The following is a 24,604-nucleotide window of genomic DNA, read 5'->3' as shown; positions in this document are numbered from 1 at the left end:
CCTCCCCAGAAATCCCGAGGAGGCGCACAGCGCCTAGATATGTCTTGTGTTGCTGTGTGCTGCACGCCCTGCGAGCGGGGCGGGGTGCGCACTGACCCTCTGTGTTCGTGTGCGTCGCCCATCTCTCCCTGGAGATGACTGCTCTATTTATTTATTAGAGCTAGATACGCCGCGCGTAGGTAGGGCCCTTAGGGGCCTAGAGAACACAACCCCCTCTCTATTTTCTCCCAGTAAGCTAAAAGTACGTACACTGAGAGAGAAGCCCAGTAAGCTAAAAGTACGTAGCTGAGAGAGAGACGTACACTGAAAAATCAGCGTTTGCTTCAAAGAGGAAAATAAAAAACAAAACCCAAGCGGAGAGCTGTGCCGCTCTTGCCTGGCCGGGTGTCTTGGCGATGAAGGACTCTCTTGCCTGGGCGCGAGGCATCGAGCTAATCTGCGTGCTGCTCTCCGCGCTTCTCGCCGCCGGCCTGCTGCCCGGCGCGTCCCCAGCGACGTGCGCCGCGCCTTTTCTCTTCGGGGTTGCCGTGCGAGTTGGCTACCCTCCGGCGGGGAAGGGCGTGGGGCAGCCCGCTCCGTCTCTGGCTGAAGGCCTCGAGGTGGTGTCGGGAAGCGAGCTCGGCGCGGCGGATCGTGGTGGCGAGGGCGACGGCGACGGCAGCGCTGGCAGCCGGCGCGAGGGCCGTAGCCCAGTTGAGCCGTGGCATCTCTTGCCCAAGGCTTCTCTAGCGGCCGGGAAGGTGCACGTCCTCGTCTTTTGCGGCGCGAGCCTCGGGCCGCGAATCGTGACGGCGCTGCGCCGCGTGCAGGCGCCACCCAAACACGCTCCTCCACGCGCCCGCTCGCAGCGCCGCCGCCCCCACCCGGCCCTCGCCGCCGCCGTCCCTACCGCCGCCCTACCCCCGCCGTCGTCCCCGTCGCCCTGCCACATGCAGCCACCGCCCTCCCGTCCGCAGCCGCCGCCGCCGCCGCCGCTGCTCTCGCCCCCTCGCTCACCCCCCACCCACCCACACACCCCCTTACCACACCCTTTCGCCTCCCTTCGCCCCCCCCTTCCCCTTCCGCCCCCGCCTCACCACCCCTCCACCGCCGCGCCCGCGCCCGCACTCGCCCCGCGCCCGAGGCGCCTGCAGAGAGGGTTCCGAGCAGGTTCCGAGAAGGTTCCGAGAGGTTCCGAGAAGGTTCCGAGAAGGTTCCGGCCTCGCGCCCGAGGCCTTAGCCTTGCTGGGCTCTCTCGCGTTCTCTCGCCCCCAAGCGCGCTTCCCCTCACGCCTCTCTCTCACCTCCCGCCACACACACACTTCGGCAGTGGGGGCCACTTTGTGTGGTGATGCCTGTCCCTGAGAACGCACACACCGCCTCGTGTGCAATGCCCCCGTCCTTTGCGTCTTTCCGTCTTTTGCTAGGACGTGTGTACCACTGGCTGACTGACACACACACCTCGGCCACTGCACCTCGGCACAGGCGGCGTACGTGAGCTCGCGCGCCCTCCCCGTCTCGTTCTTGCTCATCTCGCGCGCCTCCGCCGACGAGGTGTCTCCCCATATCTCCCCGTATCTCGCCACATCTCCCCCACATCTCCCCGTCTCTCCCCACCTCTCCCCACCTCTCCCCACCTCTCCTCCTCGGCCTGCTAGACCGCCGACGTCTCCTCCTGCACCTACGCACGCACCTCGTAGGACCCACGCACGCACGCACGTACACACACACGCACGCACGCACGCACGCACACACACACACACACGCGCGCACACACGCACACACACACCGCTCACACACGCACACACACACACACACACACACACGCACACACACACACACACACACACCGCTCACCCACGCGCACTGGGCCCTGCCCTTCTCATGCCGTGGGGCTCCTGTCGTCTAGACGTGGAGTCGCGAGGGCTGCCCTGGCCCTTGCCCCACCACCTTGTGTGTGTGAGAAGCTTCCCATCCCTTCCCTTCCCTTAGCTCGCGGGCTTACTCTGTGTCTCTTCTCAGGCCCACGCAGCTGGTCTTCTCAAGGCCGCCGTATTTCTTTTCTAGGTCGCGGCCTACGCGTCGGGCGCTCTGGGCGGCGCCGGCGCCGGCGCCCCCATCGCCCGCGACGCCACGGGGGCGACGTCGGACTCGTACCTCTCCTCCTTTTGCGGCCGGCGGCTGCTCAGAACCGTCTCTGAATCGTCTCTGAACTTTCCGAAGGTACCTCTCCGCCTTTTGCGGGCGGCTGCTCCGGCCGGCCCCTCGCCCTAGAAGCGGAAGACGTGCTCTTGTCGCCCAACCAGCGCTCGAGATGACACGCATTCACCTGCATCCCGCTGCATCCCGCTGCATCCCGCTGCATCCCGCTGCATCCCGCTGCATCCCGCTGCATCCCGCTGCATCCCGCTGCATCCCGCTGCATCCCGCTGCATTCAGCCGCATTCAGCCGCATTCGCATCCCTCGTACTCACGCGGTCCGAAGACGCTGGTGCATTCATGGCGCAGGTCCCTCACGCGTTTGTCGTGGGCGCCGACGGCGCCATCGCGTGGCACGGCCACTCGAGCCGCCGCCAATTCACGCTGGCCCTCAGCGCGGCGCTGCGGCGTGCGGCCGGGCTTGGCGCAGAGGGCGACGGCGGCGAGGCGGCGGCGGACGGCTCCGCCGAGAAAAAGAAGGCGGAATGAGTCCCCCGCACCTGTGCTTGCAGATTGGGGACGGCATGGCGCTGTGCAGGGTGGTCCGCGCCGACACCATGTTTTGTGGACGCGTGATCGACGTTGTCGGAGAGCGCGCGCCGCGGGGAGGGGCCAATATGGGTGTATGCTTGAAATGTACCGCTGACCTATTCGCGCCTCTCACGCCGCCCGGCAAATTCTTTTCCTGCACAACAAATAAATAAAACGGACATCCCAAGCAGCGGGCTGGATCGTGTGGGTCGAGGACAGACACGTCCCCCCCCCCCCACCTTTGCCTTTGGGCTACGATTTGGCTTTGCGGAGGATTTTCGTATATGTCTCTGATTTTGCAATTAGCCAGGGGGGAGGGCGCATCGCCGCGCGGAGAGGGCTGGGCACAGGGCACAGGGGATCTCTCTCGCACAACAGGAATGGGAAGCCGCAAAAAAAAGGGTTTAATATAACAAAATAAAAGTTTTCAAAAGGGGCGCAAGTTACGCGGCGAGGGAAAAGGGAGCAAACAGGGGCAGCAAAAGGGACAAAAGGGACGCGGTCACGCCAGCGGCTGGCAGCGGCGGTCGGGGCGACCAAGTCGGCGATCCCGCTACGCTCAGAGACAGCGGCGGGTCGGCGTGCGGGGTCGCTGTCCTGTGTCCTCCCAATGCGACTCAGAGGTGCACCGCCGAGGCGTCCAAGGCACTGAAGGCGGAAGCGGGCGCAAGCACAAGAGAAAGGTCACTGCCGCTTGCAATCCCGGAACCGGCACGCGTCGCAGACGGGAGGCTCGGCAGGCGCGTTGCGATGGCGAAAGGAGAAGCACACCAGGCGGGCAACAAAGGGCCGTCAGGCCGCGTCCGGCTTGAGGCAGCCGCCTCAGCACCCATACTGGCCAGTGCCGTGCACTTGCGGTCCATCTCGTCGGTCATGGCGACTACGATGGCCGGGCGGGGGGCACTTGAGCGTCACGCTCAAGCGGCAGTCCGGCAGTCCTACCGCCTGCGTGCGCGCGATTGGTGGCGTGCGACCGGTGCGCAGGGCTAGCCGGTCGGGTGGTCAATGATATTCTCGCCTGCGGCGAGCAGAGCGCAAGCACGCGCGAGAGCGAGCTGGTTATCAGTGGCCGTGGGCGGGCGCGCCATAAAGCGGCTTTGAGCGAAAAAGGGTTTAAAGAAACTAACCACTCGACGACACCCAAAAGCGGAGGTACATCAGGAGCCGCAGCCGGCCTGCTCTATCAGCCCCGCAGCCGCGGTGGCGCGACCGGACCGCGGTCGCTCCAGGCGCCTTTTGGCCCCGGTTCGAATCGCGGTTGGCGCGCGCCCTCGCGGAGCGACGCGTGGCGCGCGACGCGCGCGCGTGCGCGTGCGCGCCCAGCCGAGCCCTAGGCCGTCTGCCGTCTGCCGTCGGCCGTCGGCCGTCGGCCGTCGTGCGAGGGGTTTGTGTAGGATTCCGGCACTTTTTTCTGCTTACCACCCAAGACAGCTTGGAGAGCTCCCGGTAACGCTACATTTCGTAACGATTGTCGCTATTGGCCATCTGCCTCCTGCAGCCTCTGTTGGGGCGGAATACGGGGGTTTCCGGCGCGATGCCTCCGGCTAGTACACGGTACTGCTCTGCCGCAAGCTCTCCTGCGCTCGCGTGACGTGTGGGGCGCACGCACTGCGCTCGAAAGTCGCGATTTGGCAATAGGCGCTCGAGCCGGCGCGCAGTGGAGGGGGCGCCGCGCAGGGGGATCGGGGGGGTGCGAGAGGGGGCGTGGGTCGGGTGCGCACCGGCCGGCTCCGGGAGCGGCCGTCACGTCGAAGAGGGGACCTGGTGCTGCTCGAATGACGACGCATGCCGCTCTGCTGCGCCGCCGATAGCCCCTCTTCCGAGCCGGCGCGTGGCGGCGAGCCGCGGCCAGTATCGCTGGTGCGGTGGAGGCGGCAGCTTGCATCGGCCGGCAGCGGGTGCGGCCATCACGTCGATGAGGGGGGGTTGTCGGCGACTCGTGTGGCTCGAGGCCTACGCTGCGCCGCCCAAGCCCTACTGCCGATCCAGCGCCTGGCGTTTGGGGCGAGCCGCGGTCGTCGTCGCTGATGGTATATGGCGGCGGCGGCGGCGGCTCGCCCTTCCCTCCAGCCGCAATTCCGATCCCGCCGCGCTCGCGGGAGGTGGCGCATACACCTTACGCCTTTCTCCTCAACGGCTATCCGTGCTTGCTGTGCCCCTGCGTGGTGTGTTTCAAGTTCTTACAACCCAAGGTGATAGAGGGCAAAAAGATCGATTGCGCTCTTGCCGATCCGCACCTACCTAGGCTCTTGGGTGGCGCGCCCCCAGCTCTTCACATGAACCTGGTTCTAAAACGAAATGCTGCTCCTCGTCACAGGGATGCTTTGCTTCCAAGCCCCGACTCACCACCTCGCTCTGCATCATCGCCTGATCTCTGACGCCAAGCGAGGAGAGCCAGTATGCGATGCGGCGTGGAAGCCCACCCGGAAGCCGTACAAGCCGAGCTGGATGCAAGGCAGTGGCGGCGTCTATCGAGAGATGCAGCAGGAGTATAGCGCGTACGCTGCGCAGCAGGATAGTACGCGCGACGCTGCACCGACCGCCGATTCGAATGAGTCGGACCGGCAGGCCTCCGCAAACGATGCTGTCTCCACGTGGGCGCGCGAGGTTGAGCTTGCAGTGGCCCCTGTCCACTACCTGTGCGTGAGCGACGTCACCGACGGGCACCCGGCCGACGGTGCGCGGGACGGGCGCGCCTTGAGTGCGGGCGGGCGTGAGCTCAAAGTCCTCATTGTTGCGTCCCGCTTCGGCGGCATGAGGCAGCGAGAGAGGCAGCAGATTGTGAATGCGGTGCTGTCCGAGCACATCGCCTCGGGCGCGTTGCACTCGGTGCAGATGCGCTGCTGGGCGCCCGAGGAGTGGGAGGAGAAGGGCTCGCCCGTCAACCTCGGCCATCCGTGCTCGTTCTCGTCTGCTGGCAAAGGGGTCCTGCTCGGCGAGCCGCTCCCGCTGCCAGGGTGTACAGAGTATAACCGAACGCAGAGAGAGACTCTGAGATCGCGACTGCCTTCTCTCTGTATATGCGTCTACTGTAATCATCTTAACACGTAAAACTGAGTCTGAGCACGTATATACATACATGTGTCTGAGTCTCATCTGTTCCGATTCTCATGGCCGCCGCCCCCCCCCCCCTCCCCGCGTATCTTCACGAAGCAGCCAGAGGCAGAGCCGGGGTGGGGGTCGAGGAATGATGCTGGCCAGAATCGGGCTCAACCTTGCGCAGCGCCGGACGGAACCGGAGCCGCGCTCTGCGGCAGACGAGGAGCATGGCGAGAGCAAGCAGCGTTGCTGCCGCCGCGCCGCCGGTAGTCGCGCCAATGATCACGGCAAGCGGCTCCTGGCTGCCGTTGTAAGGGGGCGTCATCTCCGGGATGCCAATGACGACCACGTCAAGAAAGTCGGAGGCGGCCTCGGCTGTCGACAGGAACGCGGCCACGTTGGACTCGATCCGGACCACCGCCTCGGGCGACGTGGCCGCAATCGAAACCGTGACGGCGAGGGTGCCGATGCTGCTGTTGCTCTCCAGGCGGCGGCGGGCCGAAGGGGAGCACACCGTCTCGCAGGCGCTCGCCTCTGCGCCACCTTGGGTGGCGACGCGGCTGCAAGTCGAGTTGCAAAACGCATCGTCACAATCCGCCGGCTGCATGGCCGCCACAAAGGCAATGACGACGCACTCGCCTTGAACATGGCATTGGCTGCTCCGCGCCTGAACTGTCGGGCACTCGTAGAACGGCGGCCACGCTGCTTTGCACCGAAACCCAGAATTGTGTGGCACGTAAATGCACTCGGACACGTAGTTCCTCCCTTTGTTTGTGGCGCTGGCGTAGTGGGAGAGGCACCTCTCTCGCCGGCCCTCCTCGTCGCGCCCGCTCTTGCCTCCGACGGCGCCGCAATACTCGATTACCGTCTTGGTCCTGGTGAAATCTTGGTCGAGGCCGCAACCCGCCGGCGCCGGTTCCGAATCTGGTAGTATTATCCGTGGCGGTGGCGGTGGCGGTGGCGGCGACGGTGGCGGCGATGGCAGCGGTGGCGGCGGTAGCGGCAGTGGCGGTGGCGGCGGCGGCGGTAGCGGCAGTGGCGGTGGCGGCGGCGGCGGTAGCGGCGGTGGCGGCGGTAGCGGCGCGTGTAAGGCTGCGTCAGAGTAAGAGAAGCAGTAGGGGGCACAGTCGCTCGACGGCGTTGGCAACGGTGATGGAGGTGGAGGTGGCGGCGGAGGTGGCGGCGGTGATGGCGGCGGAGGTGGTGGCGGCGGGGAGAGAGTTGTGCCGCAGTGCTGAGCGACCGCTTCCTCCTGGCACGGCTGCAGGAGCATGCGGCGCTGGGGCGGGCGAGGGAATGGCGTCCCGACGTCCCCACCCTCACTTGAAGGGGACGCCGGAAGCCGAAAAAGCGGAAGGGTTTGCTGCACCTCCTCCTCGCTGAGCGCGCGGCGGCCGGGGCACGAGATGACGCAGGCGTCCACCACTTCGTCCCACTCGGTGCCCTCGGCGCACGCCACGCTTGTAGACGGGACGTCGCTGCAGCAGCCGCGACAGTCGCAGCCAATGTACTCGAGGGCTCCGCATGGCATGTGCCGCACCGCCCTGCACGACTGCCCGAAGCAGCGCTCGCTGCAGGCCGGAGGCGGGGAAGGCGATGGCGGTGGCGGCGGGGATGGTGAAGGCGGGGGGGGCCGAGCAGAAGGAGGAGGAGGAGGAGGAGGAGGAGGGGAGGGTGACGGTGGAGGTGGCGGCGGGTTCGGCGAGGGCGGCGGTGGCCTCCAATGAGTAGGCATGTAGGGCCTCGGCGACGGCGGCGGCGGCGGCGACGGGTCCGGCGGCCTCGGACTGGGCGGCGGTGGCGGTGGCGGGGAATAGGCTGTGGGCATGTAGGGGCGGGGTGATGGCGGCGGAGAGGGCGGTGGCGGCGGAGAGGGCGACGGTGGCGGTGGCGGGGAATAGGCTGTAGGCATGTAGGGGCGGGGTGATGGCGGCGGCGGCGACGGCGGCGGCGACGGCACGTTCAGGACGCACGGTCCAAAGGGGCCGTTGAGGGGGGCGCACGGGTTGCTCTCCCTGGGATAGTTGGCATTCGCCTCGCAGAGCACGTACATGGGCGGGATACCGGGGAGCTCGACGTAGTAGTTCTCACAGTAGTCGCCTGGGTATTGTTGTGGAATGTAGTAGGTGGGGATGTCCGTGCAGGAATGCGAAATCCACTTCACGCGCCCTTGCGTCACGATCTCGTCGCACCCCGTCAGCGGAGGCGGCGGCGGGGAGCGCAGGGTGGGAAAGCGCGGTGGCGACGGCGGCGGGGGCAGCGGGGGCGGAGGGGGAGGTAGGAAGTTGCAGGGTCCGAAGGCGGTGCTGCCGACGCACGGGTTTTGTGTGCCGGGCTCGACGCCGTCGCGGTCGTACCGCGGGTTCGGCTCGCACAGCTGGTACATGGTGAAGGCCATTGGGGGGGCGGGGAGGACAGCAAAATACTCCTTGCACCACTCGGTCGGGTTGAACGGCGACTCCGGAACGTATATGTACACCGTCTCGCACCTGGGGTTCGTACCCTGATCCCACTCCTTGCGTCCTTGCTGCGCGATGTCGGTGCACCCCGTCTGCGGAGGCAGCGGCGGTGGTGGAGGCAGCGAAAAGACGCACGGCCCAAAGATTGTGTCGCTGATGCACGGGTTGGGATTCGTGCTTGAATCGTGGGAGTACCTGGGGTTCGCCCTGCAGAGCCGGTACATGATGTCGGAGTCTGCGCCCGGAGGGACCTCGACAAAGAACCGGTCGCACATCAAGGTCGGATCCAACCGGCCGTCGTCGACGTACACGACCACATCCTCGCAACTCCCCGACGCCCACTTTCGGCGCCTGTCGCCCTCGATTTCGGTGCACCCCCACAGCGGAGGCGGCATTGGTGGGGTGACAACGCGAGGCGGCGGCGACGGCGGGGGCGGGAAACGGCAGGTCCCGTCCCGAACGCAGCAGGTGGGGGAAAGCGAGGTGTCCATACCGCTCGGCCAGCGGTCGCAGCAGATGTTCGAGGCAGTTGCCTCGCACAATATCAGCTGGATCCCGCCGAGACCATCACACAAGTTGTCGATGCAGCACCGGACCTGCGCCTCAGCGACACATGGCTCAGGCTTTGGCGCCGGCCAGATATCCGGGGAAGGGTAGTAGCAGTAGCTGGTGTCGCACGGAGGAGGCGGCGGACTCGGTTGAGGTGGAGGGGGCGGTGGACCGGGCGCGACGTAGGGAGAAGCCGGCGACGGAGGCGGGAACGGCGGCGGTGATGGCGGTGGGGGCTCAGGGTTCCCTGACGGAGGGTAGGGCGGCGGCGACGGGGGCGGGGAAGGGATCGTTGATGATTCCAGGTAGTTGATGAGTTGTTGGAGCGATGACTTGCTTATTTCCTCGTATTTGTCTAGTATCCCGTCGCTGTTTGTATCTGTGCCCCCATCTGCATCGAAGATGTCTACGATGCCGTCGCTATCGGAGTCAGCCAAGGGGGGAGTGCTCGGAGGGTGCGGTGGCGGGTGGACGTGGTTATAGTTGTTGTGGGCTGCCGCCCCAAGGAGGCCAGCGCAAATCGCGAGCTGGCGCATAAAGATCTGTGGGCAGGCAGAGACGGACGGCCGACGGGGCAGTTATGAGACGTTCATTCCACACTAATTAGTCACTGTGGAAGATGCGTTCAAAGGATTCCGGAGGCGCGGCATCGACGCCGCCGTCGCCGCGCATCATGAATGACGAACGAGTTCGCATTCCCCATGCAACCCTCTATACCTCACCTTTCGAGAGGAGCCAGGCTTCAATCCAATGGACCTAATGTGGCGTCGAGGGACATGCGGCCGCGGCTAACAGGGGTGGACTATACTCGAGTAGGCCCCTTCCTCGACGGGGGGGGTGGACTGTACTCTAGCACCGCTCTTTATACTCGTTTATTCACGAGGCGACCCCAGGGAACCGTGGGCTCTAGGTTGCCTAGTGGCGTGCTGTGAATATACACAGCGAAGGCCACGCCGGATACTCTAAACCTCACGAAACGATTATGCCGCACGCCCTCGTCCTTGCGGTGGTCGCGCTGCGGCTCCAGGCGATCCCGCTTCTCGCGCCGCCCGCCGCCTCCCGTGCCGCCGCTGCGCCAGCTTTGCGGCTGGTTGAGCTGGACGAGTCCAACTTTGCGGCCGAGGTCGGCGCAGTGCCCGGCCTCGCGGTCGTCGAGTTCTACGCGCCCTGGTGCCGCACGTGCCGCAGCGTCGCTCCCGTCTTTGCGCGAGAGGTGCGCCGGATGGGCGCCGAAGCGCGGTACGAGCGGGTGCGCTTCTTCAAGGTCAACTTCAAGGAGAACCCGCGGCTGGCGATGCGCGAGCGGGTCTTCGCGCTGCCGGCCGTGCACTTCTACAGCCCGTCGCTCGGCCGGATAAACCGCTTCACGTTCACGCGGCTCACCGCCGCCAAACGTCTGAGGGAGGAGATGGATAGATACACCGGTCCGCGCGGCCACCTCGAGACGCTCGAGACGCTGCGCATCACTCCCGGCGCGGTGTCGCCGCTGGTGCGCTTCAGCCTGATGGCGGGCTTCTTGCGCGCGCTCACCCACCTGGAGGAGTACCTCGCCGAGGGCGACGACGCCAACCGCGCCTACCTGCAGCGGCTGGTCGAGTCGGACCCGCGCCGAGTGCGAGCGCCGGGAAAAAGAAACCGCGCTGCCGCGGAGAGGGCGCCTCGTCACGGTTGTCTGCGTGAGCAGGTGGGGGAGCTGAGAGACCTCTTCTCGCTCGTCGACCGGAACGGTGACGGAAGGATCGACGCGTCCGAGCTCACCGCGGTGGCCGCAGCGGTCGGGGGGATGGGAGGCGACACGGGAGGCGGCGAGGGCGGAGGCGGAGGCGGTGACGGTGTAGACGACTTTTACGTGACGCTGCTCGAGCACGCGCGGACGAGCTTTGCGGGCGAGGCGGAGGAGGGCGAGGCGGAGGGCGAGGCGGGCGAGGCGGAGGCGGGGAGCGGCTCGCTCGACTTCGCCACCTTCGTGCGCCTGATGAGCTCCAAGGCGGTGAGCGAGTACAAGGCGGCCGCCCGGCGGAGACCCAGCGTATGCAGAGGGTGGCGCCCCTTCACGCCCGCCCCTGTGAACAGGCGCCTGAGGCGGAGCTGCGTCCCGCCTTCGCCGCGCTCGACGTCAACGGCGGCGGCGGCGTCCCGCGCGAGGAGATGCTGTGAACGGCGTCTCTTCACGGCCATATGGTCTGCACAGGCGACGGAGTCATCTCTCGCGATGAGATGCTGCGCGCGATGGAGTGCGTCGGGCGCAATTTGCCGGCGGGGGGCAGCCGCGACGAGGAGTCGCTCGCGCGAAAGGCGGCAGTCGCCTTCGACGCGCTGGACGTGGACAAGTCGGGCACCCTCGACTACGAGGAGTTTGTGGCCGTCCTGTCAGGGCTACGGCACACGGACCCGCTCGAGGCCTTGTCGGAGTGACGAACGGCCGCAGCGCCCACTGACGACACAGAGCTCAGAGGCGGCTGGCCAGAGTTCTGGGTGAGTTTTGGAGAGAGAGAGAGAGAGGAATTTGGAAAACAAAAAGCATCCCTGGGGGTCGAGAGCACTTGTCGAGAGATTGTTTTTTTCTTTCTTTTTCGGCAGATTCTTTTTATGGTTTGCTGGACAGCGCAGCAGTGTTGCTCTGGCCAATGCCGCCGCCACTGGTGCCGCCGTTGCGCTTCGCCATGGTTGAGGAGGGCATCTACCGCGGCGCCTACCCTTCGCTCATCAACCTGCGCTTTCTCGCGCGGCTGCGGCTCAAAACAGTCATCTCGCTGCTTCCCGAGCCGCCGAGCGCAGACCTGGTGCGGTGGTGTGAGGAGGAGGGGATCGCGCTGCACGCCGAGGTGGTGGCGCCCTTCCGTGAGGAGGTGGTCCTCTCACACGAGAAGGTGAACGCGCTCCTGTCTCGTCTGGTAGCGCTCGATGCAGGGCCCGTCTACCTCCACTGCCTCGACGGCGTCTGCGTCACCGGCACCGTCGTGCTGTGCCTGCGCAAGCTGCAGCGCTGGGCCGCAACCGCCGCGGCCGCCGAGTACTCGCGGTTCGCCCGCGACGGCGGCGACGTACCGCACTTGCCGCCCAGCCACGTGTCGCGCTTTGTCTCAGCCTGGAGGCCCGAGCCGCGGCGGGCGCTGCCGCAGCATTTGCCACGCTGGCTCGCGCTGCACCTCGGCGATGCCGGCGGCGCGCCGTCGGCCGCGCAGCGCGATCATGAGCGAGCGGGCGGGACTGCGCAGAACGGCGACGCAAACCCCACCGCTGAGAGCGCGTCGGGCGCGGCGGCGGCCTTTTCGAGTGCGTTGCAGGCATTGGCGCTGGAGGGTCTCACGATGAAGCCGGGAGTGCACTCGCTTCATCCGGCCGTTGGTCCGGCGGGCGCTCATCCGATTGGCGTGTTGGGGGAATCCGATATGCACAAATGAGTTATTGAGAGGAACCAGATCAATGCAGCAGAGTGATTGACATGTACGATGTGCAAAAATATGTGTGTATATCAAGAACGCTTTTGTGTGCGCGTTGTGTGAGTGTGTATGTGTGCCTTTAGAGTCTAATGTGATGCACACAGTCGACACACAAACATCACGTGGTCGGATGTGGTGCCTCCCTGCTCTTACTGCTCCCACTATCCACGATCGGTCATCCCCGATTCTCTCGCGTGTACACCTCTTCGTTACTCCTCTTCTCACTTCTGTTTTCCGCTCCGCTCTCTTCCCCCCTCTCTCCTCGGCGCGGCGCGCGCGTTTCGCTTTCGGGCATGTTCTGTTGCAAAGACGATGCAAATTCGACGTGCACAAGACGCGAGAGCGCCACACGTGCCACGTCCGTGTCATGATCACAGCTCCTCGCCACGCCCGCCCCCAAAACTCCACTCGCGTAAATACGGTACACGCCTGCTCAAGCCTGGCCTCACGACTGGCAACGTGGCAGCGCACGCGTGAACTGCTCGGTGCCGTTCACTACTCGTTCGGCGTGTACCAGACAGTCGGCTTCTCATAGGGCACCTTGAGTGGCATCATGGCCTTCTTCAGATAGGAGTAGTCGTAATTCGGGCATTGCTCCTCATTGACGAGGTACGAACACTTTGTCCACTCCACGTCGAAACCTGTGCGCGGTGGCGGATGGTCGTTGAGGGCGAGGGGCAGGCGGCGGGCGGCCATACTCGAGGCTGTGAGCGCGCGGCACTTGAGACGGTGGAGATGCCCAGAGTGGCTCCGATCTTCTCAAAGGTGTCGTAGGAGATGAAGTTGAAGCCGCACATCTCGGGGTCGTTGATGTGTGGGAGCTCCTTGGGCACAAAGACGGTGGCGACGTCGTCGAGCGTCAGCGGCGGGAGGCACATGAAGGCGTCGGTCTCATTCCCTTTGTCGTAGACGTAGCAGGTGGTGTACAGCCCCTGCTGGTCCCAGCCCGTCTTGTTGACCAGGTAGTAATCCTTGCTGGGGTCGCAGTTGCCCTGCGCCCAGGAGGGGTGTGAGCAAAGTGTGACGAGGGCCGGCGAGCGACACGCAGGTGTGTCCAGAGGCTCGCGGTGCACACCTTGGGGATTGCGTTGCCGCCGTCCTGGCATTTCAGGGTGACGACGGTGCCGTCGGTCGCCACCGCAACGGTCATCTCTGTCATCTTGCTCTTGCAAGCTTTGACGTCGCCGCAGGCGTTCCAGTTGCGCGGGCTGTTGGGATTGGGACAAAACTGCGACTCGTCCGCCGGCGAGAGGAGCTGCGCGTAGTATGCGGCCGTGTGACTCCCTCGCGCCTTGAGGCCGTGCGAGGTACCAAGCCCGTCCTTCCAGCTGTTGCGGAGGATGAATCCACCTGTGCTCCCGTGTTCATCGCGGTAGTGATCGTTGTAGCCGACAATCGAGACGGCGTGACCGCCCTCGGTGATGAGCGGCTCCGTCGCCTGCATGTACCACTCGCCTTGCATCGAGACCATGGCCTTTTGCGCAAAGACGCAGCAATCGACCGAGGCAAAGACCCTCTCTGTTGGGCAGGGCACACACTGAGTCGCAACCAAGGTTCCGGTGTGATCGACGACGGTTGGGTTTTTTGGGTCACAATGGTACCGCTTGTCACACGGCTGGAACCACGAGGCAAAGGCGATCTGAATGCCGAGGCTGAGCGTCTTGTCGAGCTCGACGAGGGCCTTCTTGATATCGGCACGACCGTAGTGTGCCTTCATGCCAGTCACCTTGTACGAAAGGGGGTTCTTCTTACGTACTTCCATCAGGCCCGTGCAATTGCGCTCTGCCTTGAACTTCCCCTCGGGGGTCGGTGGCAACGTGGTGACATATTCACAGCCCTCCCAATATCCTGGGATGACCGCCTTTGTATTGGGAGTTTGCATCCCCTCGAGCTGCGCCCAGATATGCTCGTCACCGCCGTCCTTGCCTTCATCAGTGTTGCCGAAAGCGAAGCCACCCGGCTTGGACGGGTCCTCGTCTGTTGGGCAGCCCCCCACGGGCGTCTTTTTGCACTCTTCCATGATGGCGACGCCCAGCGCCTGGCGGTTCAGCTTCATGTAGGTGGAGCCGTTCAGCCAGCCCTTCTTCAGCCCATAGTCCAAGTACGACGACTCAATGAGCCCGCCCGTGGAAAACATCCAGCAATCGCCGCGGTTCCCTTGGTCGGCGGAAGGTGTGACGTGGGAGATGAGGAACTTTGGTGGCATTGAAGCAGCCTCGAGTTGGAGCAGTTTTGCGTTCACCAGGTCCATCTCCTTTTTGATAATCTTGCTCGACACCTATGCGGCCGAGGGGGGCTCAAGAGCCTCCCTCTGAGGCTGTCACCTGCGGTGTCGTCAAAAGCACGCCATTGCGCTGTCCACCGAGAGAGACTGCGGGCTCGCGTCCGCCTGCCGCTCGAGCTTGGCCATGAGCTTCTCTTGCGTCTGCAGCTGTGCGGCCAGGGTCGCCTATCGTAGGCACAGGGCAGCTTGAACGTGGGCCCCCTAACCCTCTTAAGCTGTATGTGCGCGTCCTGCATCTCGCTGACGTCCCGCGACAGGTGCACCACGCTCCCCACTGTGAGGAGGACGGCTGCTCCTACTGCTCCGATGACAGCTGTGGGCAGGCGCGAGCCAGCGCTGCCGAGCCGCGTGTAGTGGTCCTCCATTTCCAGCTCGCGCGCCATAGTTTTGCCGATCGATCGGCGATTACCGCGCCGATATGTCTCGTCACGTCGTCAGATCCATCACCGGATCTAGATACCGAAAAACTCCCTCCCCCTCGCAAACCCTGTCCCCAGTCTTCGGGTACGTCTCTCTCTCGGGAGGGGGGGGGGGGGCTTTCTCTTCTCTATGTTCATATATTGAAAAAGGCTTGTAAAAAGGAACGTCTCGTTTTTCGTGGTGAACTCCGCTCTGAATGCTTGCTGAATTCTTCCTACTCGCGCGCGACGGTACGGCTGCGGACTGCCACCGCAGCGTCGCTGCATTGCCGCGTCGCTGCAATGCTCGCCTCCTTTGCCGCCGCCACGGCGTTCGCAGCATCGCCACCCGTCTGCGAGCCCGGCGTCAACATGCCTGGCGGCGACCTGCACCGCATGCCACTCGCCTCAGCCTCCGCCGCGGCATGCAGCGCGCTGTGCTCCGCCGATCCGGCCTGCGTGCTCTTCTCTTGGCACGCGCCGGCGTGCAGCTACTACCGGGAGACATGCGCTCTTGCCGGCGGATGCTGCTGGCTCAAGAGCGTCGAGGCAGCGGGGCGCTCGCCGCAGGTGAACAACTGCAGCTGCTCCTCCTACCTGCGGCTGCCCAGCGTGTCGAAGCGCAACGGCGACACTACGCCCGGGCCCGGCGCGAAGAACGTGCTCTATCTCCTTGTCGATGACCTTAGGCCTGAAATCGCCGCCTACAGGCAGCCCCGCGGCCATTCCCCGCACATTTCAGCGCTTGCCAGCAGCGGAACCACGTTTGACAATGCATACTGCCAGATTTCGGTGTGCTCGCCGTCGCGCATGTCCTTCCTCACCGGCCGGCGGCCGGACCACTCACGCGTGCTCAACTTTATCGACCATTTCCGCCAGGCCGACTGCGGACTCACCGAGGGCGGCGTGGCGTACCTTGGCCCGACGCTGCGGAACGTCACGGTCGGTGGGTGCGAGTGGGGTGGCGCCGCCCCGTGCGGCGGGAGCGGTGACTGCTGCTCGATCTGCTCCGAAGACGAACGCTGCGGCGCATGGACCTACACGCACACCAACTCGTCGTGCATGCTAAAGGCGAGGTCCGGCGCGCGGGCCGCAGACAGCGGGGCGGTTTCTGGCGCGCGTGGCACGTTGAGCACGCGGGCGGCGTGGGTCTCGCTGCCGCAGCACTTCAAGAGGGCGGGGTGGATTGCGCTTTCCTCGGGCAAGATTTTCCACACCGAGGAGGGAGGCTCGGGCAACACCAACCCGAACCTCAACGGCCCAGGCATGCCTCCCAACCAAGACCCGCCCAGCTGGACGCCGGGTCTCTCGATGCAGCGTGTCAATGACGTGGCAAACATGTGGGACTGCAAGATTGGCCTGCCTCCATCCGACCCCGACGCATGCGCGGTCGACGCCGACATGAGCGGCGCCATCGCTTCGCCGCTGACGACGAAGCAGTTCTGTGACCGCGTCATTGCCGATGACGCGGTGCTCAAGCTGCGACTGGCAGCGATGCACACGCCCTTCTTCCTGGCAGTCGGCTTCCGCAAACCGCACCTGCCCTTCCGCTTCCCCGCGCCCTTTCTGGCGCTCGTCGAGGGTGACGTGGCGGCGCACCCCACGCTGAGCCCGACAGTGCCGCCGATTGCGCACCACGACGCTGTGCCTCAGCCGCACATCTACACACCTGTGGCCAACGCTAGATGCCAAACACGCTGTGCCCCTGTATGCCAGCACCAGAAAGCAGGCTGTTCATTGCAAGCTGAGCACTGTATGATATGCTCACACTCCAGGTGGCAAATGCGACGGCACACGAGTGGCGACGGCACTATCGCGCTGCTATAGCATGGGTCGACTCGCAGATCGGACGCGTGCTCCACGAGCTCGAGGCACGCGGCCTGGCCCCCACGACGCTCGTCGCGCTAGATGCTGAACGTCGAGGCGTTGTGACGAGCACCCGACACTGCACACGCCGTTTGCTGTCTTCCGCTCGCACTGTCTCGCTCAGCGGTACATGCGCTGTAGTCACGCGCTCGCGGCCTGTGCTCGCGCTCCAGGCTCGTCGCGCTGCACTCGGACCACGGCTGGTCGCTGGGCGAGCACGGCGAGTGGCAAAAGTTCAGCAATTTCGAGCATGGCACGCGCGTGCCGCTCATCATGCGCGCGCCGTGGGTGCGGGAGAGCGTGGGGACGAGGAGCTCCGTGCTCGCCGAGCTGATCGACATCTTTCCCACCATGGCCGAGCTCGCGGGCGCTCCGCTCGACCCACAAACGGCGGCCAGTCTCGACGGCACCTCGCTCGCGCCCGTGCTGCGCGCGCCAGCTGATGCGGCGCTCGCGAGGGCGCTCAAACACCGTGCGCTCTCGCAATACATGCGCTGCCCGCGCGACGCGGCGCAGCCCCAGAAGGCGAACGACTGCCTCTTCACCGACCGCTCGCAGATCGCATTCATGGGGTACACGGTTCGAACGCACACCCACCGCTTCACCCAGTGGGCGGCGTGGAACGGCTCCAGCTTGCGGTCCGTCTGGCAGCAGCCGCGCTGGCCCGACATTGGCGAGGAGCTGTACTCGCACGTCGGCGACGACGGCTCTGATTTTGACCGCTACGAGAACAAGAACTGTAATGCCAGCGAGCCCAACGTGGCCGCGGCGCTGCGCGTGCTCCTGCACGAGGCAGTCGCGAACGGGAGCGCAAAGGCACGGGTGGACCTTGTCCTTGTACCTTGACACCCTGCACATATTTTCATGTCATCAATCAACGCCGTGTGTAATAGTGGAGTAGTCTAGGTGAAGCTCAAAAGGAGAGATTACGCGTCTGCTTTACCCATCTCCTAGTGGAGGTGTGTCTGTTTTTTTTTATTTCATTTCGGATTAAAACATAAACTCCGAGGGCGTGTCGGAGCCCAGATGCAGCATGTGCATGTGCATGCTGCATGATTGTGCGCATGTGCATGTGCATGTCCGTCGACGCTCGCGCCCTTGGCCGCTCTCGGCTCCCCCGCCCGAGAAGTCACGCCTCAGCTTGCACTGCTCACGCGCCACACGCTACAGTTGTGTGTCCGTGAGCTGGCGCCGGCCACCCGCGCATACAATGAGCGAGGCCGAGGGAGTCAAGGTTGGCGCTGCCATTGCCAGCAATGCCAGCAAAATGCCACTCACGCAACAGTCTGGGCAGTAGCGCTAATGTCCGCCGTTTGTGAATGCGGTAACCTCGTGCGCGCTGGGCATCGTGAACACGATCTGCTTCTGTAAAACAGAAGAAGATCAAGCCACGAGTATGCTATCCATCCAGACCGATCAAAAATGCGGGGATAGCGGATGCCACATGCTCGCGCTTGCTGACAAAATCCGTACGTTTGAGTCCACGCGAACGATTCAGACATCAAGCTCTGCCACGGAGGCTAATTGCTTATTCACGGCGACGTTTTTGCAATCTGAAACTCGCGCATCGGCGGTAGCGGCGCCGTCATCGTCCGCCTTTGCCCAAATCGCGTCGTCGAACTCGTTGAGCAGAACGGCGTTGAGTAGGGTGACCAAGCGTGCTCGTAAGCTTGCCGGCGTCTTGCACACCTCGGCCTCTGCCCTTGCGGTGGTCGCCGGCGCCTTCATACAAATTGTCGCGACACCGCCGCGATCGATGAGACTTTTTGGGCGGGGCGGCGAATTGGCGCGATAAAAGGGAGCGCCTCGACCAATCTTTACGCCTAAGAGAGAGACGTGCAAGGCTCAACGCTCGGGCGTTGACCGCACCGCGTACCCTCCCCACTCCCGCCTCTCATTTGTGTCACACCACGCGGAACGCATCTCCATCGCTTCGTTCGGTGAAGGGGGTGAACCGCGCCATCCTCGATCGCCGTGCAAAGCTCTCGCTTCCGAGCTCTCTCATGTCAGTCTCACGCCGCGCGTAGGGCCCTTTGGGGCCTAGAGAACACAAAACCCCCTCTCCCTTTTCTCCCAGTAAGCTAAAAGTATCCTACGCCTAGAGAATACACACCCCCTCCACTCGAACCAGGGCATGTGGGGGGCGCGGCGGGGGGCGGGGGGCGCCAGCGGGTGTGTGGGAGAACAGCGCACCGGCCGCCGCCGGCGCGGGGCCAGCACAGTGGACAGTGCCAACACACCAGCGGGAGCGGCCGAGCGGGTGGGAACGCCCCCTCGATACCGCTGCTTTCATATCTTTACACTCCCTTTTTCGTAACACGAACATTTTTTTCATATCTCAGTCTTTACACTCCTAGAGACTACACAAGCCACGCGCCCGCAAGAGCGTGTGGCGCGGTCCCCTGTCCTCTGGTCTGTCTGAAATCTCAGTCCACATGCGTGCGATGCACGCCCGGCGTCTGTAGCGGCAGCGGAGGCCGCGCCCGCACTCTGCGCCCTCGCCGCTTCCCGTGGCGCGGCCATGGCCGGGAACGGGCGGCGAGGGGCAACTGTGCGTCGTCGGCGTCGCGGCGCTGCGGGTTGGCCTTAGCGTCGGCGATGAGCAGCTCGAGCATCTCGCGCAGGGCCTGAGTTGGCAGGTATGCCGAGAGGTCCACCGAGGTCTGACGAGGTCCGGCGAAGGAGAGGGAGAGGGAGGGGGAGGGGGAGGGGCACCTGTTTGTTGCGGTGCGGCTCCACGTGCCGCGAGCAGGTGAGCTTGAGCTGGCCGCTGGACACAGGGTACCTGGGGTGAGGGGAGAGGGGAGGGGTGCGGTGGAGAGGGCGGCGGTGAGGCTGGCAGTGAGGGCCCGCTGCCGAGAGCACCGGTCGAGCCCGACCACGGCACGCAGCCGACGCCGCTCGTCGCGATTGAGTCCGAGTCGGTGGGGCATCACGCGCAGCACAACCTGCGCGGCGGTGGGACCCGGTGGTGGGTGACAGGGAGGGGGGGGGGGGGGAGGAAGATCGGAGCAGAGTAGTGGGAGAGCCGCGAGGGAGGCTCGCCTTTTTCGTCTCGGGTGGTGTCCACTCCGACGAGTCGTGAAAGTAGCGCGTGCGGAACGAGAGCACATTCTGCTCGTACTCGGCCGAGACCAGCGACGGCGGCGCCCACGTCTCCAGCGGCAGCGAGTCTGCGGGCGGCGTCGGAGGCTCGCGCAGCTTGGGCAAAGGCCCGGAAAAGCGCTCGAGGAAAGCCTCCTGCATGTCCTCCTCAATCTCATCGAAGCGCTCCATGTCGATCTCGCCCTCGCGGGGCGCCGAGGAGAGCGCCCGCCGCGAGATCGCCGCACGCCAGAGCGGAGGCGGAGGACGCCGACCGGCGGCTCGCAGCCGCGCGAGCATCGGAGTTCGGTACCTCTTGAAAAGAAAAGAGCCCCGCGTGATGTCCGTGCCACCGGAGCAAGTCGGTGAGGGAGGGTCCGAACGTCCGAAGCGGGGGTGCTCCGACTCTTGAAAAGAGAATGCGGATAACGCACTCTCTCACACAAGCAATCCCACAATTGCGAATGTGGGCACTACATGATTACAGGGAGGGTGGAGGGGCCCGTCTGCAGAGCTTGGCGGAGGCGGCAAATGGTACCGGGTTGAAAAGAAACTTTTCCGGGCAAGTTCTCGCCCGTTAGTTAGCCATGCTCGAGCGCCGCACCGTGTTGGACGACCGCTGGCGCGTACGGCGGCTCGTCGGCCGCGGCACCTTTGCCGAGATCTACGAGGCGGCCGACCTGCGCTCCGAGAAAGGTCCCGATGGCCGCCGCCGCACTGTCGCTGTAAAGGTGGCGCTCGATGCTGCGCGCGCCGGGATGCTGCGGCACGAGGCGAGCTCGCCACTCCGCGCCCATATCCCGCCCAGGCCGCGCGCGCGCACGTGCCCAATGGGAGCAGCGCTCGCGCGGCCGGTGGCCTAGGAGGCTGGCTCCGCACCGCTCACACGCGCCGCGGCGCAGGCGACGGTGCTGCGCGACCTGCAGGGCCGCTGCGCTTGCGCGGAGCTCATCGAGCTGGGACGCGGCGTCGACACCGACGGCGGCCCCGTGCACTTTCTTGCGATGCAGCTGCTCGGAGAGAACCTGTCCGAGGCGCGTCCTCTCCCTCTCCCTTCGCATTGCGCCTCACTCCACTGCTCTGCTCACCACCGCGGCTGCCCTCACCGCCCTCGCCGCCGCCGCCCTCACCGCCGCCGCCCTCGCCGCGTCAGCTCCGAAAGTCGGCGCCGCGCCGGCGGCTCTCGCTGCGCACGGTCGCGAGCGCCGGCGTGCAGATGGTCGATGCCATCCGCACGATGCACGAGATGGGCTGGGTGCATCGCGACATCAAGCCGTCCAACTTTTGCGTCGGCCTGGGAGCTGCCATGTGCCCCGCCTCTTCCGAGGCTGCCGCTCGCGGGGTGTGAACAGCCGCCGCCTTCACACCTCCAGCTGTGAACAGGTGCCGCTGCCACATCCTCGACTTTGGGCTCGCGCGGCGGTGGCGCAACAGCGACGGGGTCGCGCACCCGGTCCCCGCCACGCGGCCAGCCAGCCGCGCCTGCTGACCTCGCCTCGAGCTCACCGCTCCGCGCCGAGAGCAGGCGCGCGCTTCAGCCGAGTTCCGCGGGACGTGTAAGTACGCCTCCATCCGCTCGCACCAGAACCAGGACTTGGGCCGCGCGGACGACCTGTGGTCGCTCCTGTACATGCTGATGGAGCTGCTGTCCGGCGCGCTTTTTTCTTTGTTTGCACCTCATGGCTGCCCACCGCTCCGGAAGCTTCCCCGAGTCGTTCCCCCGGGACCACCCCGATAGGCGAGCTGCCGTGGTCGTCCAACCGAGACCGCGCGGCCGTGCTGCGCATGAAGGAGGAGCACTTTGCGCTCGCGAGCGACTCCGTTGACGGCTCGCCTCCGCCTTGCACCGCCCTTGACCCTCAACCACCACCGCCCCCACCGCCGTACCCGACGCTTGCCTCCTCATCGCAGCCTCCCTCGCCGCTGCCCGGTCCCAGGCGGCGGCGGCGCGGAGCTGCGCGCACCCGACGGCGCGGCGTCGATGCCGCGCGCGTTGGGCAAGCTCTTCCGGCACTTGCAGGTGAGAGTCGCCGAGATTCGGCCGAGAGCTATATGCCGAGGGTGTCCCCGATTCGCCGAGAGTTGGCGAGACTCGCCGAGAGTCGACGAGGTTACGCTGCTCGTCCCCCTGCAGGGCGTCGCCTTCGACGGCGCGCCCGACTACGCCATGATCCGCGGCGAGCTCGAGGCCATGCTGCCCGCGGCGGCGCCGCCGCCGGCCGCGCCGGCGGCGGAGGTGGCGGAGCCAGCCGCGGCAGCGGCAGCGGCACGCGGCTTCGAGATCGATTGGCAGGCGCCGAGATATGCCGAGATATGGGGAGATATGCTTCGAGATCGATTGGCAGGCGCCGGGTGCGATCACGGAACCTCTCGGCCCCCTCGGCTCTTCTCGGCTCCACCTCGGCTCCACCTCGGCTCCACCTCGGCTCCACCTCGGCTCCACCTCGGCTCCCTTTGGCAGGCCGAGGGGATCGATGGCGATCCTTCTCGGCACAGCGCGCAGCGGGGCGAGCGGCGGCCGAGCAAACAGACAAACAAACGAACCCGCAGCGGCGGGCGGTGCGACGGCGGAGGCGGCGGTGTGGGCGGCGGTGGAGGCGGCGGTGGAGGCGACGACGACGGCGGCGTGGTGGCGGCGAGCCGGCGGAGCTCGCTCGAAGGCGGCGGCGGCGGCGGGGGCGGCGGTGGTGGGGGCGGCGGCGGAGAGGGTGCGGCGGAGGTGGTCTGCGCTGCGCCGGCGACGGCGGCCGGCGAAGATGCGTCGCTCCGAGTGGCGGGGGGGGCGGGAAGGGGCTGGTCTCGGCTGGGCGGCTTGGCGGCTCACGAGGCGCGGCAGGCGAGCGAGAGGCAGTCGCAGGAGGCGCAGGAGCAGAAGCTCAAGCGCACGGAGGAGCAGCCTCTCGCCGATCCCCTCGCCGCCGATCCCTTCGCCGCTCTCGACTTCGCGTCCAAGTCGAGCAAGCGCGCCAAGCCGTTCGACCTCATCATGGCGGAGGCGGAAGCCACGCCGGTGCAGCTCGCGGCCCGCAGCGGTTGCGGCTACGGCACGGGCGGCGAGTCGGCAACGCCATCGCCGCCGCTGGAAGGGGAGGCCAACGCTCCGGCGTGCTCTGAGGCGCTGTGCGCAGGCGCAGGCGGCGGCAACAGCAGCGGCGGCGGCAGCAGCGGCAGCAGCGGCGGCGGCGGCGGCGGCGGCGGCGGCGGCGGCAGCGGCGGCGGCGGCGGCGGCGGCGGCGGCGGCGGCGGCGGCGGCGGCGGCGGCGGCGGCGGCGGTGCCGGCAGCAGCTCGTGGCCGTCCGCGCACTGCAGGAGCTCCGACGACCGTGCGGGGGCGGCGATCGCCGGAAGTGGCGCTGGCGTTTCATCCCCGGCGGTGCGGCCGACAGTGGCGCAGCCGACGGCGTTTGGCTGGCGCGCTACTCTCGCCTCCCCGTCTCTCCCTTTCCCCCGGTGTTGCGCTCTCAGCTCTTCCCCTCGCTTGCGCTCCCGCCGGCTGCGCTCGCTGCCCTTCTCCCCCTCACCCAGAGCTAGCTGCCTAGGCGGACCGAGGTGCGGGCTGGCGGCGCGGGGCGGCCCGAGGAGGGCGGCTGGAGGGCGTGGAGGGGCGACGAGAGGGGGCGGGGGGGGGCGAGGGGGGACGACCGGTGGTCAGAATGGGGGAGGAACGGGGGGCAGAGGGGGGAGTGGCGGGAGGAGAGGAGGAGGGAGGAGCGGCGCGAGGACGGAAGGCGGGAGGACGGCAGGAGGCAGGACGGCAGGAGGGAGGAGAGGCGGGAGGAGGAGAGGGCGCGGCTGCCCGAGAGGTGGCCGCAGGTGGAGAGGCGGCCTCAGGCGCAGGAGGAGACGCGGAGGGGCGAGGAGGTGCCGCCTTCGGGCCTGGCGCCGCCGCATCGCACTCCGCCGCCCGCGGGAGGGGGCGGCACCACGCACCCGCCGCGTGCAGCAGCGTGCGGCAGCGGCGCTGTGCCGGCAGGCAACGGCGCCGGCGGCCACGAGATCGCAGCTGAGATGAAGGCGGTCAAAAAGAAAGCCCGAGTCAGCAGTGACGCGCAGCTCAACGGAGCCGCCGGCATGGCGGGCGACAGTGTGCCACGCCCAGACAGTCACGAGCCAAGGGGCGGCGGATGCCTCTTCGGCGGCGACGGCGGCGACGTGGAGAGTGCGATGCGAAGCACTTCGAGCGGCGGCAACGAGGGAGCCGAGCGGAGCAGCCGCGAGGGGCAGGCCGGCGAAGGCGAGGATGTGATTGCCGGTAGCGAGGGTGGCGCCGGCGGAGAGGGCCGCGGTGGCGGCAGCAGTGGCGCCGCGAAGCGGCCGCGCAGAGGGGGCAGGGAGCTGAGTGGGCTGGTCCCCGAGGGGCAGGCTCTCCCTCTGAGTTGTGGCGGCGAGGCGGGCTTGCCGCGGGCGGGTGTCGCGTCACACCTTGGCTCTGTGAGCAGGCGTCCCTCGGCGGTATCCTCGGCCAGATCGCCGGCCACTCCGGCACGCGCCGGACGCCCAGCGCGCTCGCCGCCGCCGCGGAGCGGTCGGCGTCCGCCGCGGCGCGGGCGCGAGCGGCGGCTGAAGGCGACCGAGACCCAGCGCCGCCGGCGCCGGGAGTCTCGCCGGCTAAGGTGCCGCCGCCGCAGGGAGGGACGCCTCCGAAGGCCGCCGCGCGCAAGAAGCCGGCCGGCTTGCGCGACCTGGTCGGCTTGCGCGAGGCGCGCAAGCCGGCCACCACTTGCGGCGGTGTAAGGGCGAGTCTTGACCGCCGCGTGCTGTGAACAGGAGCGC

The 24,604-nt window shown here is 66.4% G+C and overlaps 8 protein-coding genes across 8 annotated transcripts; 6 read left to right on the top strand and 2 right to left on the bottom strand.

Annotated features, from left to right (window-relative positions):
• Window positions 1-400: 400 nt before the first annotated feature.
• On the top strand, window positions 401-2,832 carry EMIHUDRAFT_437123 (hypothetical protein; the record flags this gene model as incomplete). Its single annotated transcript, XM_005765941.1, has 5 exons — window positions 401-807; window positions 1,463-1,535; window positions 2,082-2,136; window positions 2,207-2,240; window positions 2,489-2,832. Coding segments are annotated over 5 exons (748 nt in total), but the record flags the coding sequence as incomplete, so codon positions are not given.
• A 2,325-nt stretch (window positions 2,833-5,157) lies between these two features.
• On the top strand, window positions 5,158-5,681 carry EMIHUDRAFT_212688 (hypothetical protein; the record flags this gene model as incomplete). The annotated part of the gene is made up of 2 exons (XM_005765940.1): window positions 5,158-5,606; window positions 5,666-5,681. 2 exons carry the CDS (start codon window positions 5,158-5,160, stop codon window positions 5,679-5,681), a joined length of 465 nt encoding a protein of 154 aa, XP_005765997.1.
• A 4,057-nt stretch (window positions 5,682-9,738) lies between these two features.
• EMIHUDRAFT_212686 (hypothetical protein) lies at window positions 9,739-10,913 on the top strand (the record flags this gene model as incomplete). Its single annotated transcript, XM_005765939.1, has 3 exons — window positions 9,739-10,368; window positions 10,441-10,518; window positions 10,830-10,913. The coding sequence occupies 3 exons, from the start codon at window positions 9,739-9,741 to the stop codon at window positions 10,911-10,913; spliced, it is 792 nt and encodes a 263-aa protein (XP_005765996.1).
• Window positions 10,914-11,395: 482 nt separating this feature from the next.
• Window positions 11,396-11,785, top strand: EMIHUDRAFT_58525 (hypothetical protein; the record flags this gene model as incomplete). Its single annotated transcript, XM_005765938.1, has 1 exon — window positions 11,396-11,785. A coding segment is annotated over one exon (390 nt), but the record flags the coding sequence as incomplete, so codon positions are not given.
• A 909-nt stretch (window positions 11,786-12,694) lies between these two features.
• On the bottom strand, window positions 12,695-14,866 carry EMIHUDRAFT_212684 (hypothetical protein; the record flags this gene model as incomplete). Its single annotated transcript, XM_005765937.1, has 5 exons — window positions 12,695-12,840; window positions 12,921-13,191; window positions 13,275-14,477; window positions 14,562-14,648; window positions 14,729-14,866. 5 exons carry the CDS (start codon window positions 14,864-14,866, stop codon window positions 12,695-12,697), a joined length of 1,845 nt encoding a protein of 614 aa, XP_005765994.1.
• A 318-nt stretch (window positions 14,867-15,184) lies between these two features.
• On the top strand, window positions 15,185-17,593 carry EMIHUDRAFT_103855 (hypothetical protein; the record flags this gene model as incomplete). Its single annotated transcript, XM_005765936.1, has 2 exons — window positions 15,185-16,525; window positions 16,889-17,593. The coding sequence occupies 2 exons, from the start codon at window positions 15,185-15,187 to the stop codon at window positions 17,591-17,593; spliced, it is 2,046 nt and encodes a 681-aa protein (XP_005765993.1).
• A 2,825-nt stretch (window positions 17,594-20,418) lies between these two features.
• On the top strand, window positions 20,419-23,370 carry EMIHUDRAFT_212681 (tau tubulin kinase 1; the record flags this gene model as incomplete). Its single annotated transcript, XM_005765935.1, has 9 exons — window positions 20,419-20,562; window positions 20,734-20,858; window positions 21,035-21,139; window positions 21,215-21,284; window positions 21,357-21,478; window positions 21,743-21,851; window positions 22,668-22,951; window positions 23,141-23,178; window positions 23,357-23,370. 9 exons carry the CDS (start codon window positions 20,419-20,421, stop codon window positions 23,368-23,370), a joined length of 1,011 nt encoding a protein of 336 aa, XP_005765992.1.
• A 239-nt stretch (window positions 23,371-23,609) lies between these two features.
• EMIHUDRAFT_356998 (hypothetical protein) lies at window positions 23,610-24,363 on the bottom strand (the record flags this gene model as incomplete). Its single annotated transcript, XM_005765934.1, has 1 exon — window positions 23,610-24,363. A coding segment is annotated over one exon (243 nt), but the record flags the coding sequence as incomplete, so codon positions are not given.
• Window positions 24,364-24,604: the final 241 nt, after the last annotated feature.

This window comes from Emiliania huxleyi, assembly GCF_000372725.1.
Source record: "Emiliania huxleyi CCMP1516 unplaced genomic scaffold EMIHUscaffold_53, whole genome shotgun sequence".
NCBI classification, from domain to species: domain Eukaryota; phylum Haptophyta; order Isochrysidales; family Noelaerhabdaceae; genus Emiliania; species Emiliania huxleyi.
This window is presented reverse-complemented; position numbering and strand designations above follow the sequence as displayed.